At 37.3% G+C, this 15,238-nt stretch overlaps 1 protein-coding gene across 1 annotated transcript in view; it reads right to left on the bottom strand.

The window, feature by feature from the left end:
- The window catches only part of TPO (thyroid peroxidase), a gene marked incomplete at its 5' end in the record, with an annotated part of 42,812 nt that overhangs the window by 13,377 nt on the left and 14,197 nt on the right, over positions 1 to 15,238 (bottom strand). Inside the window, 3 exons of the mRNA XM_080615927.1 lie at positions 5,644 to 6,159; positions 11,493 to 11,699; positions 14,263 to 14,392. Of these exons, the coding sequence (XP_080472053.1) occupies positions 5,644 to 6,159; positions 11,493 to 11,699; positions 14,263 to 14,392 (853 nt within the window). The remainder of the gene's footprint in view (positions 1 to 5,643; positions 6,160 to 11,492; positions 11,700 to 14,262; positions 14,393 to 15,238) is intronic.

The following is a 15,238-nucleotide window of genomic DNA, read 5'->3' as shown; positions in this document are numbered from 1 at the left end:
CTGTACAGATTTTATGTCATATAAATCACATGTGCACTGTTTATAGGAAAGTAATTGAAACCTGACCTGAAAACACAGTAATCATAGACTCATAGAATAGTTAGGGTTGGAAGGGACCTTAAGATCATCTAGTTCCAACCCCCCTCACAGGGGCAGGAACATCTCACACTAAACCATGTCACCCAAGGCTCTGTCCAACCTGGCCTTGAACACCGCCAGGGATGGAGCATTCACAACCTCCCTGGGCAACCCATTCCAGTGCCTCACCACCCTCACAGTAAAGAACTTCTTCCTTACATCCAATCTAAACTTCCCCTGTTTAAGTTTGAACCCATTACCCTTTGTCCTATCACTACAGTCCCTAATGAAGAGTCCCTCCCCAGCATCCTTATAGGCCCCCTTCAGGTACTGCTATGTCTCCATGCAGCCTTCTCTTCTCCAGGCTGAACAGCTCCAACTTTCTCAGCCTATCTTCATACGGAAGGTAATATATTCCAAGTTAAACAGGCTGTCAGCCTGAAGTGCAACTTCCCTCTGATTCAGAAGGCAGAATTACAGGAGGGATTCCCAGGTGTCCTTATGAACTCAGCAAGTACCCTGGCTGGGTTTGCTTCCAGGCTGGGACTCCTCCAGCAGAAGTCAGCCATACATTAGATATTTGGAAATAGGTTGCATAATTTCAGATTATTTTTGAGAATTTCTTGTTCATGTGAAAAGTTATTTCAAATTTGATGCAAAAAATAAGAAATTCATATCTCTTTTCATAAGGTTCAGCAGCCTTAGCTTGTCAAAACCCCTCTAGTGTTTTAAAAAGTGTGAATGGGGCACAGCCGATGGGAAAAGGAAAACTAAAGGCTGGAAGAGATAATGTAAAAACACATGAAATATCATAAAAATAAGTGACTAGAAGTGAAACTCATATTTGCCATTGGCCAGAGGAAGGAATAGTATTTCAATTCCATGCAAAGCAATAGTATCTCACTGAGGTAGTGAAGAACCAATTGAATGAAGCTCTTCCACTTGGGAAAGATCACAGAAATCACAGAATATTAGGAATTGGAAGGGACCTCAAAAGATCATCTAGTCCAATCCCCCTGCCAAAGCAGGAACACCTAGATGAGGTTACACAGGAAAGCGTCCAGGCGGGTTTTGAATGTCTCCAGAGAAGGAGACTCTACAACCTCCCTGGGCAGCCTGTTCCAGTGTTCCATTACGCTCACTGAGAAGAAGTTTCTTCTCAAGTTTAAGTGGAACCTCTTGTGTTCCAGTTTGAGCTCACTACCCCTTATCCTACCGTTGGTTGTCACCGAGAAGAGCATGGCTCCATCCTCGTGACGTTCACCCTTTATATATTTATAAACATTAATGAGATCACCCTCAGTCTCCTCTTTTCCAAACTAAAGAGACCCAGCTCCCTCAGCCTTTCCTCATAAGGGAGATGCTCCACTCCCTTAATCATCTTTGTCGCCCTGCGTTGGACTCTCTCCAGCAGTTCCCTGTCCTTCTTGAACTGAGGGGCCCAGAACTGGACACAATATTCCAGATGCGGTCTCACCAGGGCAGAGTAGAGGGGGAGGAGGATCTCTCTTGACCTACTAACCACCCCCCTTCTAATACACCCCAGGATGCCATTGGCCTTCCTGGCCACAAGGGCACAGTGCTGGCTCATGGTCATCCTCCTATGCACCAGGACCCCCAGGTCCCATTCCCTTTCACTGCTCTCTAATAGGTTATTCCCCAACCTGTACTGGAACCTGGGGTTGTTCCTACCCAGATGTAATACTCTACACTTTCCCTTATATTTCATCACATTTTCACAGCCCAACCTCCAGCCAGTCCAGGTCTCGCTGGATGGCAGCACAGCCTTCTGGCGTGTCAACCACTCCTCCCAGCTTAGTGTCATCAGCAAACTTGCTGATAGTACACTCAATTCCCTCATCTAAATCATTGATGAATATATTAAATAATACTGGTCCCAGTACTAAGCCTTGAGGCACTCCACTAGATACCGGCCTCCAACTAGACTCTGCCCCATTGACCACAACTCTCTGGCTTCTCTCCTTCAGCCAGTTCGCAGTCCACCTCACCACCCGACCGTCCAGACCACACTTCCTCAATTTAGCTGTGAGGATGTTGTGGGAGACTGTGTCAACATAAATAATAAAGAACAACAAAACATAACAATGATATTTAATTCATTAAAGTGCTACACACAGTTGGTTTGAAGTTCTCACTGTAAGTATTTAAGTCCTAAACTTTTATGTAAAGGGTGATTATATGAGAGCTGAAGTTTTGATAAAAAATGAACACTCTATTAGTAGTCTGAACTACTCTACAATGTACTACATCTACAATGTGATACTCTATAAATGAGTTATATTGTGCAACACATACCCTTTTATAACATCTATAGTTTACCTATTTATCCTATATAATTTCATAGAGTTTAAACTCAGGAATTATCTAGCATTCTAATTTCACAAGTTTCATCTAAGTAAGCCATGCTGAGTCCAATAATTGTAGTTAACATATGTCAGCCTCAGAAGACACTTACTTTCAACCCACACCTAGGACAATGGCAGAGAAATAGAATGCAAGACACTCAGAGAACCAAGCAGATGTAGAAGGAAATGAAAAAAAACACCTATCCACACACAAAAAATAAAGGCAGCTGTTAGCTGTAATTGGGATCAACTGGTAGCAACTCCATTAATTAAGAGATGGTTCTCTGATGCCGAGAATTTGATTCAGATTGATCTACAAAACTTCTGCTTCACTTTGACTAGTGCCATATCGTTCAGCTTTCATAATCCAAATGGCCCATCAGGGGAAACAGTCTCTGGAAGGAAGAGCACATGTGCATGCAGTTTCATTCTGCAAATCATCATAAAAAGTACTAATGTTAAGACTGTAGCAGCTGGACTATTAAGCATTTTTTTCCTGTTTCATATACACTTTCTTTATCTCTCTTTTTCTTTTTCTTTATTTTTTTTTTTTTAAGGAAAGCAAATTTAAACTATTTTCTTTCAAATAGTTTAAAAGGAGAAATCCTAATTTTACTTAACCTGTCAAAACAAGAATAAGCAAATCAAGCAGATAGTGTCATTTCAGTTAGTAAATAACAAAGAAAAAATGTCTTTTTTGCACAAAACACTAGGCAAATCAGGGTATGTATTTTTACACTGTATACTGCAGTGTTAATACTTTAGAGTTAAGCATGTATCATTCCCATAAAATACAAGGGGAGAGTTAACCACTGTTGTGGGTTATAAAAACTACTACTTATCAGTGAAACATGTCCACAATGCAATGAAAAAAATCTGTTTTCTGCAGGATATCAACAGGCATTTGTCATGTTTGGTAACTTTGTCAAGTTTCTATTATTAAGTGGTTGGCACTAGAGATATTCATGGTGCCAAAAAAGCTTCCAGGAGGAGCAGTATGTCTAGAGAGATTTTTTAAATTCTTATTCTGGAATGAAGGGAAGGCTTTTTGTTCAACTCTCTATAATTACAGAGCCACAAGCAAAAATTGTGTTTGAAAGTATTCATTCCAAACAGAGAGAATTTTAGAAATGTGCAGCAACTGAGACAAAATTTTATAGGGGAAATCTCAAGGTAACTTCAACTGGAGCTGTCATTAGTGTGCTGGTTAGCATATCATATTAATAGAGATACTCCAATTATCTCCCTTGAATGAATATCTCTAAGCCAGATAGATATAACTCAAACATGCATCTAATGAGCCATAGGCAAATCTCATTAGCCTGTGATACTGGCAGAAATAATGAGTAGCCCTGATTCATGTAGTGGATTGCCTTGCACAATGTGTTTTCTTTCAAGCCATAATGTTAGTGGACATAAATCAGAAATGTATGAATGCTCAGAGACCCACTTTTGGATTTGTATTTTCTTCTAACAAGTATTAACAACCCTTCTGACTTGTCAGTGCCATTATTTTAATGCAAACAGCAGATTTACAGAAAAGGAGCAGACATGATTAATGTAAACAAAACAAATAGATATATGTATGCTTATATATATATAAAAGGCAAACTTTTCAAAAGGACTGACTAAATACAGTTAAATGAAGTATGCTACTTTTCTGAAGTTATCTATCTGTAAGTGAAAATAACAACATGCCAGAGAACATAGGTGGTTTCTTAAAGGAAATATTCTACGTATTCTGCTGACCAAAAATTGTGGCAGAAGAAAGGAAAAGTGTTTTATCAGAACAGTGAAATTTTCTTCCCTCTTTCCCCAATTTATCTTTAAAAAAGTCTCCTTTTGTAACTAAAAAAAAATAATTTAAAAGTATCAGAAAGCATAGATATGTCCCCTAGCCTTCAGTTTATTCTGAGCATTGCTCATCTGTTGCTATGGATTATAACGGACAGACTGAATTGCTGTGTCTTAGGTTGTCTAATTAAAGGCAAATCTCCATAAATACAAAGGCCCTGGTGAGGCTTGGAGGAACGGCATCAGGTAGAGCAACATGAGTAACCAAACCGTCAAAAAGGGGCTCATGGGATTGTCCATTCCCCAAGGCCACCAGAGAGACCAGCCAAAACCTGAGCCCAGGTGTGAAACCTGCCAAGACAAGCCAATGAAAGAAACTATCCTCTGAAGCCCAAGAAAGCTGAAGAGGCAATTGCCTGCAGGGGGAGTAGGAGTCCTTGTGGGCCACAATGAACACCTCAGATGTGAGAAGATCTGTGCCATTCATTTTATGTGAGAACCAGCAAAGGTTCTGCTTTTGGTATGTGATGGTTAGTGTGGCCTGCTGTGTACACGTGTCCTCCCACACTGAATACAAGCACTGAGAGGAAAAAAAGAAGTTCTGTGGTTCTAAGTTAAAGCCTGCACAGCTATTTCAGGAGGTAAAATAAAAATAATAATAATAAAAAAAACCAAAAAAAACCCAAAACAAACAAACAAACAAACAAACAAAAACAAAAACAAAAAAACCCACAACAAAATAAACCAAAATAAAATAAAATAAAATTAATAAAATAAAATAAAATAAAATAGTAATATGCTGTGTAGAAATAGAATTTTCTAATTTTGGGTGTAATATAAATATTCCTATGGTCTCTTTTTTTCAGTATTTTCCCATATTAATATCTCCTATCAAGAGTAGCCCTTGAAGTTTATTCATTAATGCTTTATTGAGAACTTCACAGGCATTTTTATGCAGGGAAGTTATTAATTTATATATGTATGAGAAAGTAGGCATTTTGAACTCAATGTAAATACAGAGACATTACTTTTAATTGTTTTCTTTACTAAAAAAAAACCCCAAACAACCTATAAAGAAATGCATCTGAAAAGGCCTCTTCAAAAGGCAAATAGACACCTGAGAAGCTGGAAAAAAGATGCAGCAGAACAGAAACTGCCATGAAAATCAGAACGCTGAGAGGTCTGGCCACACTAAGGACCAGGACATTGCATTCAGGAAAGTGAGAAACAGAGCAAATTCAAAATTTGAAGTGGAGAAATAGGTGGCAAAGAAAAGGTTTCATGATCTCAAAAGTCCCCCGCAGATACATGTTTGAAGTTTTGTCATCAATTCTGCTTTGATATCAGTTATGGTATTTACTTCAATGTGTAGATAAGCAAATAGATAAGCAAATAAGGAGCCAACCTGATGCAGAGCACCAATAATTTTTCGTACTTCTTGGTAGACTGTCTCAGCACTCCAGTGGCCATTGATGTTTTTGAGGGCTCGGGCCATGCGGTTGTGCTCTCTCAGCCATAGTGTGTGCATAGCTGCCAGAGATGTGACCTCACTGGAGCGGGTGTCCCCAGCCATAAAGCATTCAATTCTCTCACCTTCACTTGCATTCAAATCTTGTGCACAAGGTGATGGGATCTGGTCTGTAAAAGGCAGGTATTCCCGATGGTCATCGTAATATTTAGCATTTACTTTAAGAAGGCCTTCTTTGCTTGTTAAATTCCTCAGTTTGTTTTCAGCAGCAGGAGTACTGCCATAAACAGTAGAAGCATCAAGGAAAGAAGTTAAGCCATTGATCTGTTGTCTTGGATTTAGTGCTGACAGATTTCCAAAGAGAATACTATGATCACCAGAGCCACATGCAGGAGATGAGCGGTAGAAGGGCAGGCAATCCATCCCTGTGGATAATGTATCATTGGTGGTCACCTGCGTTGAAAAAAAAAGTATTTTCTGACATGAAAATAACAGCTGTGGATATTAAATTAAAGCTTGTGTAAATATTTTCATCCTTTGTTTTCAGGTGTTCAGATCTCAACTACTGGAATGACATATTCTAAACTTGTAGAGATTGTTTTCCTTCAGATTTAAGCAGAGATGATTCAACCTTTTAAAGCAAAGACAAATGAAAACCAAAACATTTACTCTGTCAACGAGCCATAACTGTATGTCAGTTCCAAGAGTTTAAAAAAAGATTAACCTCAATTAAAAAGGTGATAACAATCATGAGTATGAGTTTCAAGGAGTATAAATCTAGATTTTTCTTATCAATTCACCAGATAACACTTAATAAAGCTGCTGAAATATCCCAGAAAAAAAAATCTTCAAAAATTTAACTAAGAGAAAAGAAATGTTTTGTACAGACACTTGAGATAACCCTTTTTATATCTGCTTGCTTTTAATTTTTCGAATCTCTTTGACAAAAGAGAGTGAATACTGCAGATGTTAGAAAAAAATTGTGCAATTTCTTTTTCATTCTTCTAAATAATCTAAAGATCAGTCTGTGAAGATAGAAGTCATTAAATTGGGGTTAAAAGTAACAAGGAATCTTTGGAATGGCATTCAAAAGCTTCATGCAATAACATCTTTAACTCATTTATTATATCAAGTAAAATTTTACTACTGAAAACTCATGTCAGTAGGGATTGATACCAATGAAGCATTTAAGAAAGGGTTTCATTTGTTTTTTAAGTTTTGTTTGGGGAAGAAATTCTTCCCATATTTATTCACTGCCTAGGTTTGGGCAAATCAAAATAGGTAATTTTTGAAGGAAATATGTATTTTTTTTTTCTTCCTTTCACTGATTGCTGAAATCAGTAATTTCTCTGCTGTGTGTTTTCTATTTAGCATTTGTCTCTATTTTTAAATCTCTTGCTATTAGTGTGGCTTCTTTTTCCCTTCAGATGGTAAAGTAAGTAGGAAGCTCATCTCATACAACAAACACCTGTACTAGACAGCCACAGCACTGTATGTATTTGACTGTCTCCTGCTCCCAGTTACCAGTGAAGTCTGGAAGAATTCGGGTATCACTGGCAAAAAAATGTATGAGAGACCTTTAAGTTGTTAAACAGCAAGGCACACAACAAAATGCATCAGCAGTGAATGAAATTCATACTGAATAATTTTTAGTTAACTGTCTCTGCAATTTCAGTTCAAACCATTCTGTGCCCCAGCGGAGAAAAACAGCAGTAATGAGCATTAAGAGACTGGCAGACCTGCATAATGCAAGTCTTTCCCTTTTCATGGGATAAGTAGTGTGCAGGCAGCAGCTGAATGTGCAGATGAGAGGTTCCTTATATTATTATTATTCAAATGACATCAAAATAATGTGAGAAAAAAAAAAAAAAATCCCTTTCTGCTGAAATAGGTACAGAATCACTTCCCCCCCCCAAACTAATGAATAATATTCATTAAAAAAAATCATATGAATTCTTCCTTTGACTTACATAATTCTAGAGGAAAAAAAAAGTCACAGTAAAACTCTCTCTGTACACAATAGTTTTCCTAGTATAGCTGCACACTGATTTAACCTGTTATTATATGTGCACAGTCAAACCTGTATATGGTGAAACTCTTATATGTAGAACAATGAAAGGCACTAATTGTTTCAGTGTACCACAACATCTGAATTGTTATTTCAGTTGAAGAAATATCTGTCTTATTGTGAACTTGTTCTACAGGAAATGATCTTGTCAAAGGACTTTTGCTGTAGACTTTAAAGAAAAAGTAGCTTATGGTCTATGAAAGTTTGTCAATATGGAAAACACAAATCTCTATTTGTGAACATGAGGCTAGGAAGAGAGTCAATGACTCCATCTGACAGTGAACTGCTACTTCTGACACATAAGAAAAAGGCAGGGGCTCACCTTGCTGGTTGCTTGGCACACAGGGACTGATCTGTTTGTAGCTGAGACAGTAACCTGTCTTGTTATATGTCACCTTTCACAAATCACCTCACTTTTTTGTAGCTCTTTTTCTTTTCCACCTTTTTTTATCTGAACTGTCTGTAAGCTTTTCAGGATTGTATCTTACTAAGTGTATGCACTGCGTCTAACTTATTGTCAGTAATGTAATTAGTACTGAATGAAGTTAGTAGCTCTCCTATGAAAGTTTTTATAATACTTTATTACGTCTCAGCTCTAACCCAATGTAATCATCTGGGGAATGACAGGTTATCTCCACAGTCCTATTTCATGAGTCAGGCTGCTGTAAAAGAAATATAAACTAAAGCTAGTGAACTTTTTTTTTAATTTTTTATTTTTTTTTTTTTTTTTTTTTTACATTATGAGATTCTGAAAAGTTAGAGAAAAAGAATGTTAAGGCTCTACCAGAAGCTACAGGCTTGATGTGAGAACCACTGAGTAAAATTCTATAGCTTTTATCTTGAAAATGTCCATAATAGAAAATCATAATTGTTCCTGCTAACCTATGAATCATTTACCTACACTTGTTATTAATGCACAACTGCAGTTTTCAGTCCTTCATTGAATTGCACTGACTCAGAACATTTCCCAGACAGCTTCCTTAACCTGGAGTTTCCTCTCTCTGGTGAAACTGGCTGAGAGGGCATGCAGCTGTAAGCACAGCTGTCCTTCTCCATGGGTGGATTGTCCCTTGGGTGCCACTGTTCTAGGAACACAGGAAGAGTGCAAACTGGAGCCTCTGTGTTTACATTGTGGATAATATGCTATCGATTTCACTCTCTTTGGAAGCCAGCCACAGTTTCTCCATATACAAAATGAATGTATAAAGCTAACTGTGGCAGTTTTCCAAACATTTAATAGGTAGAGATTGGTTTTAATTAAGATTTCAGGAAGAAGATCAGTTCCAGGGGGTAACAGCATTTTGTTTCACTGTTAAATAAATAGTTTCTCTGGTCATACTAATAACTAACCTCTCTCTTTTTCTCTGTTTTCCTTTCTTTCTTTAAATACAATGTCTATTCTTTGCCTTTGACAAAAAAAAAAAAAAAAAAAAGTCACAAAATACTAGACATATAATAAAAGCAAAAGAACAACCATGTTCACATCTGTCCCTCTAAGGTGTGAATAACAAAATAATAACAAAATGGAGCTGAAAAATGCATGGAACTGTGATCATGTAATGAATCCATTAGTTGGGTAATTTACCTAACAATCACAGGGTTGTGTGTGAACTTGTATATATCCACACACTATGGCCATTCTGAGTATCAGACTCTAACTCCCAGCAGTAGCCATGGGTATGCTTTGATCTCCTTTGTTTCCTAGGCTACATTCAGTGCTAAATTTCATATATGTACACATAACTTGCCTTTAAGAACATCCTTGAAACACACTCTGTGATGAATCTCTTCATGGCTCCCTTGTTTAGAGCACTGAAGGATGCACTTGTGGATCTAAGCCATGGTAATCTGTGCAACTTCTTTCACCCTGCACCATAATGCCTCCACCACGTTAATGCTAGCCTTGGAGTGCTTTATTAAAGAACACTTAAATTGTCTCTTTTTAAACAGGTAGGATTTCTAGGCTTGAATTGGTCAGGGTTCAGTGATTAGACTTCCATGGTCCCTGTGATTCACATTTGATTCAAGTTATGATCAACAGTATGAGTCTCTTTTCAATTTAAAAAATCCATTTAGTAATAAAAAATGTGAAGGCTTTGCATATGAAGATCAATATTAAACGTGTAATTTCAAAGAATACGTCGTTAACATGTAAACATAAGCTTTTGAAGACTTTTGCAGTTTTATATCTACGGCAAACTGACTTTTTTAAAAAAGGAGTCAATACACAGCTACACTGTGCCATATGGATACAATGTTTCCTTCATCAAATCTCAGGAAGTACTGCTGGTCAGGGTCTGAACTTCTGCCCTAACCTCTCTTGGTAAGACTTTGGGAATGGGAATGTTTCTAAAGCTACTACTTAATAACATAAACAGAGTAATTCTTTCCTTACTCCAGATGGAAATTTAAGACATAGTAAACTGGAGATATTTGTCGAAACTACAGAAAACTCATTGCAATTAGGGCTACTGTGGCTAAACCAGGTTAGCCGGTCACTCAGAGTTCTGAGAATAATTCTTTAAGAAGCTTGCACTCTTTCCGAATGCTCTGAAGTTCTGTTTGCAAACTTTCAGAAGTATGTATTTCCTTGGTGAGAGAGACTAGATTTACCTGCCTGAGGTAAAATTGCAGGCAGTCATTAATTTCACTTACACTTCCCCGTGATTTAGATTCTTTTATTAAATGAATATGAGCCATCTTTCAACATAAGACCTGATCTGGTTCTCATTACAGTTAGTCAAGTATTTTTGTTTATGTTTAATGGAAGTGGAATGAAGCACTTAAGAGAAAATGGGACTGTGGCATAGTTATCAATTATGGTTGTTGAGGGGAAAAAAGTTTTCTGTTCTGATGGAACTTATTCCTTACATTGGCTTTAGTTCATAGAGAAACTGGTCACTAATGAAGGTTGAACCCTAAGGAAAGTAATTCAGGTTGCTCTGAATAGAGATAGGAGCATCAGTTTAAGGGCTGTAATGGGCATGGGGTCTCCTATAGCATGAGACAAACAGGCTGCACTCTGAGGAAAAAAACTGCAACTGATTGCTACTGATTTTTTTAAGTGAAAGACTGTATGCTTTTAAATCAATCAGATAAGAATACAAGAACCTATATTTATACCAATTTATGTTTCTTCTAACCCTCTTACAAACTTTGAATTAATGTTTATCACCCACTCAAAGCAAAGAGGTGATGTAGGTAAGTTTCAGCAACTGCCTGAAGATCATTTTATACATATGTTGAAAAGATAACTCTCTTCAAAAGTTTGCATCAGCTGCTGGAAATATCATTCCTTTCACTGAGTAAAGTTAAGATCCTTTCACTTTATCTGGCTGGTAATTTAAAAACAGAATTATTTATGACTACTTCCCTATTATCCCCAGTAGAATTCAAAACCTTAAAGCATGAGAACAATAATGTTGTGGGGAACTACTAAGGTTTCTCTGCAACATAAACCTGAGAGGTAGAAAAATTTGGTATTTTACTAAGTACTTTAGCTATAGTTTGTTATCTCTATAAACCAATTTAAATATCTACCTGTTTCATGTAATAACTGTATTGGATTTCCATTTTTTCTGTCTGCTCTGGTATTTCTGGATGATCTACCAATTTCCTTTATAACTAATTTAGTGTATGTGTATCACTAATGTGTTTTACTTCATTCACTTGTTTAAAGCCTTAAATTTATCTTGAAGAAATGAATTTAGAGTCTTACCTTTATTGGAAAACATGGGGTTTGTTTTTCACATGTCGTCTGGCATTCCATTCCATTTAGGAAGGTGGTTCTACTTGTGCTTTGGGGTGTGAATGCAATGTCATGGTCTATGTACTGTCCCCATACCATAATAATATCAGAATACACGTTGTCTTCAGTAACAGCCTCATTAGACGCATGAATAATTGTTTTTGTCACTTCACGAACCTGGGAAGAGAACTAATTTACCTTGGGTGCCAAGCAGTATTTACTTCTTACAAAATGCTAAAATACAAAATAGAGAGTAAAGTGATTAAAGCTATCTTTATTATTATTATTATTATTATTTTCTGCCTTAGAATATTTTATATTGTAGAGTATTTTTAATGCTTTGCCCAAAGACAAAACTGAAAAAACCCCAACAACAAGAATAACCCCAACCTCTGACAGACTTTTATTTCTGTTCAGGAACTGAGACACCAGTGCCACAAGGAGGTTCAAAGATGTTTCAGCTGAGGTTTTCTATATATATTCCAAATGAGCAGTGTATCTTTGATCTGTTCCTTTCCAGAGAATTTTGAAAACCACACTTTTCTTTTAGACTGCCCAAATTTTCTTTCTTTTTGTTCTCTTTTCTGCTCCTTTAACAAATGGACTCTCTTTGCTGGGCAATCTCAAATCACTGTGGATACACAGAGGCTCTGGGCTGCTCTGTACTTAAACGGAGCAGCTTATGCAGCACAGGAGACAAGCGGGTTGCAAATATGTGGTAGCTGAGAGCTCTGCTTCATTTTCCCTGGCAGGGAGAAGCCAAAACGTATTTCTGAGACACTTCTGTGAAAGCTGAATAGAGATACAGATGCTCTGAGGGGGAGCATATGGATGCACCTATGCTACATGTCTGGCCTGTACTAATAACCAAGCAAAACCATTAAAGCAAAATCAGGAGTCAGTTTGTAATGATTAGGGAAATATTATTCACAGATTCCTCCCTCATGGTGCAAAATATTCTCTTGCATACAGCAGCTGCCTTAGAAGTCAAGCAACTGAGAGGAAAGCACATAAAATAGAGCCAAAGAGTGTGCAGTGAATGCAAGGGCTATATAATGAATGCATAAGGCAGCTGCTGTCAAAGAGAATTGGTAGGGACAAGAGGTAATATGGGACTTGTTAGGAACATCAGGCTTTATATTGAAATAGTCAAGAGCAGTGATATGTACACCTCATCAGGAATAAAAGTCTTTATATCAGTATTTTAATATCTTTGGTGACCACAAAGCACAAACCTTTTTCTTGCAGTTAGATTTTCTTACTGCTATTAACTTGCACAGCTACGCTGTGTTCTAATATTGCTTTATAGTAATCCTCAAACTTATCTCTCACCTTATCATTTTCATGTTGCTTTTTAAAGGATATAGTTGGCTAGCTAAAAGTACAACAAAAACCAATTATATAAATAAGGAAAACCATCTATTGCACTAGTTTCATCCTATCTTCAAAATAAAGCAGAGAACTTTGCTGATGGTCAGATATGATCATATTTGGTATGGTTATGCAGTTTTGTTTTAGTGTGTGTTACTTCATAAGCATGTACCCTAATAAATCTACAAAAAGACAGCTTGTACAATCTACTGGAAATTTATGTGTGCAAATGTCAGGCTTTCATCTTTAAGTACTAAATTTTGCAGCTTAGAGACACTGTTATTTAATTAATATCATGAGTTGCAGGTGACATTAACACTAAATTCTCTTGCTTATCCTTTATTAAACATACGGTGGTTAAAATAACAAAACTCTGAGTCTATTAAAAGTCAGGTTTTAAAGCCATGATGACAAACTAGAAATAGAAAATCCAGCCCAAATCACTGTACACTGCAGTGGGGAATTTTTCACCCAGTCCTCTATGCAAACATTTTTTTGTTCAAAGTTTCCTCTGTTGCAGCTCTCCTACTTTTTAAGTACATGAGCTGCTAAACCCCATAAATATTGCAATGATTTCTTAGCCTGGTAATGTGGGTGAAAACAATGTAAAAAGTTATGTTATGATTTGACAGTAATACTTGTTAAGTTAGGGTACACTAACCTAGGAGAAATGGGATACATGTGTACATACATATGCATGTTAGCATGCCTATCTGCCTTATATTTATTTATTTAACACCCAACCCTGTTTTGCTCATCCTCCTTCCCTGAATAAAGGCACCATTATTAAAACAAAGAATCATAAGATCACTGGAAAGTCTAGGCTGGAAGGAAACTCCGGAGGCCTCATGGTGCAGCTTTCTATTGAAAGCAGAGATTAAATTTTCAGAGCCCCAGCAAGCCAGGTCTTGGGTATTTCCTATAAGGGATATTCCAGCAGTTGTTTAGGCAGCCTATTCCAACATTTAATTACTTTCACAACAAATTTTTTTTCTTGTATCAGACAAAATTTCCCCTGGAGCAACTTGTGACCGTTGCCTCTTACCATGTTGATGTGCACCCCTCTGAAGACCTCCCTCTTCTCTGTAACAACCTAGTCAGCATGGAGGGCTGTGATTATGCCCCCCCTGCACTGCCTTTTCTCTAGGCTGAACAATCACCTCCCCAGGTCTGCTGGCTGCCCTACATCTGAGGCTAACCAGAAGGCTCATGCCCCATCTCCTCTCCACCACATTCCTTTCTGGCAGAGCTGCCCCCCAAGGCAAGAGCTGCCCCCCAAGGCAGCCTTTGCCCCCTCGCACTCCCCCACTGTGTCAGGTATTCTTAAAGCCCAGAGTGTTTCAAATAATCTCATGGTGTATTTTCTAACCAAGGGTAGCTGGACTCCATTGTATCGGATGCTGGGATCCCATCCTCGAGGTTGGCTGAGCCCATCTTCATAGGCTGGTGGAAGCCACCTAGCCAAGGCTGTGTTGGATGCTCCCCATCTAGGATGTTCCCTGAGTAAAGAAAAAAAACCAAACCTGGATATAAATTATATAAATCTAATTAATATACAATAATCATCAGCCACAGAGTAATACTCCATTGCAATAAGATGTTCATGTAGTAATCTTTGAAACGGTAACAAATACTATCTTCATGTATGCCAACATTAGTTTGACTCTAAAGGAAAACAAATTACTAATGATATATTACTATCTTACGTTTATAATATAAGTTGGTTACCTTTGAAATACTTGCCCCAGTGATTTCCTGATAGTGTTCTCATGACCTATAAAGTCAGATATACTCAAATTTTTGCAGTGCATCCAGTTGACTAAAATTGTAAAGTGAGCCACAAAGCACCAGAAATATTCCCAGGCAGTCAGCAGAAATACAGAGTGTTAAAACATATATTTATGTCTATTGGGATGCTAAAGAGGGAACAATTATTTTATTAATAATAATACTCTCTGGCACATTGAAGTGGCTCAATTTGCCAAGCTATATGGTACAGTAATACTCTTAATTATCCACAATAATTCACACTTGAAGGTTGAAGTATGCTTTAATAAAGCATTCAAATTAGTTACAGTTGATTTGCCTTTATTGAAATTGCATAAAATACTGCACATAGTGTAGTGCTATTTCAGTCAATTAAAAATAATGAAATGTTAATTTAACTGCTTAACCAGTGATTTTTCTCCTGATTGCTTTTATATTTTAGCAGATCATTGGAATGCTACTTTAGTAAAACCCTTCACACATGCTTTCTTATTATTGCATTAAACACGTTAATGTCTTGGAATCTTTCTTGAGTTAAAAAGGTTTTTATATAGGGCAGCCAAAATAATGAGGTTTTG

The sequence above is a fragment of the Psittacula echo genome (assembly GCF_963264785.1).
Source record: "Psittacula echo genome assembly, chromosome: 4".
NCBI lineage: Eukaryota > Metazoa > Chordata > Aves > Psittaciformes > Psittacidae > Psittacula > Psittacula echo.
The sequence above is the reverse complement of the archived record's forward strand: the minus strand, read 5'-3'. Positions and strand labels throughout refer to the sequence as shown.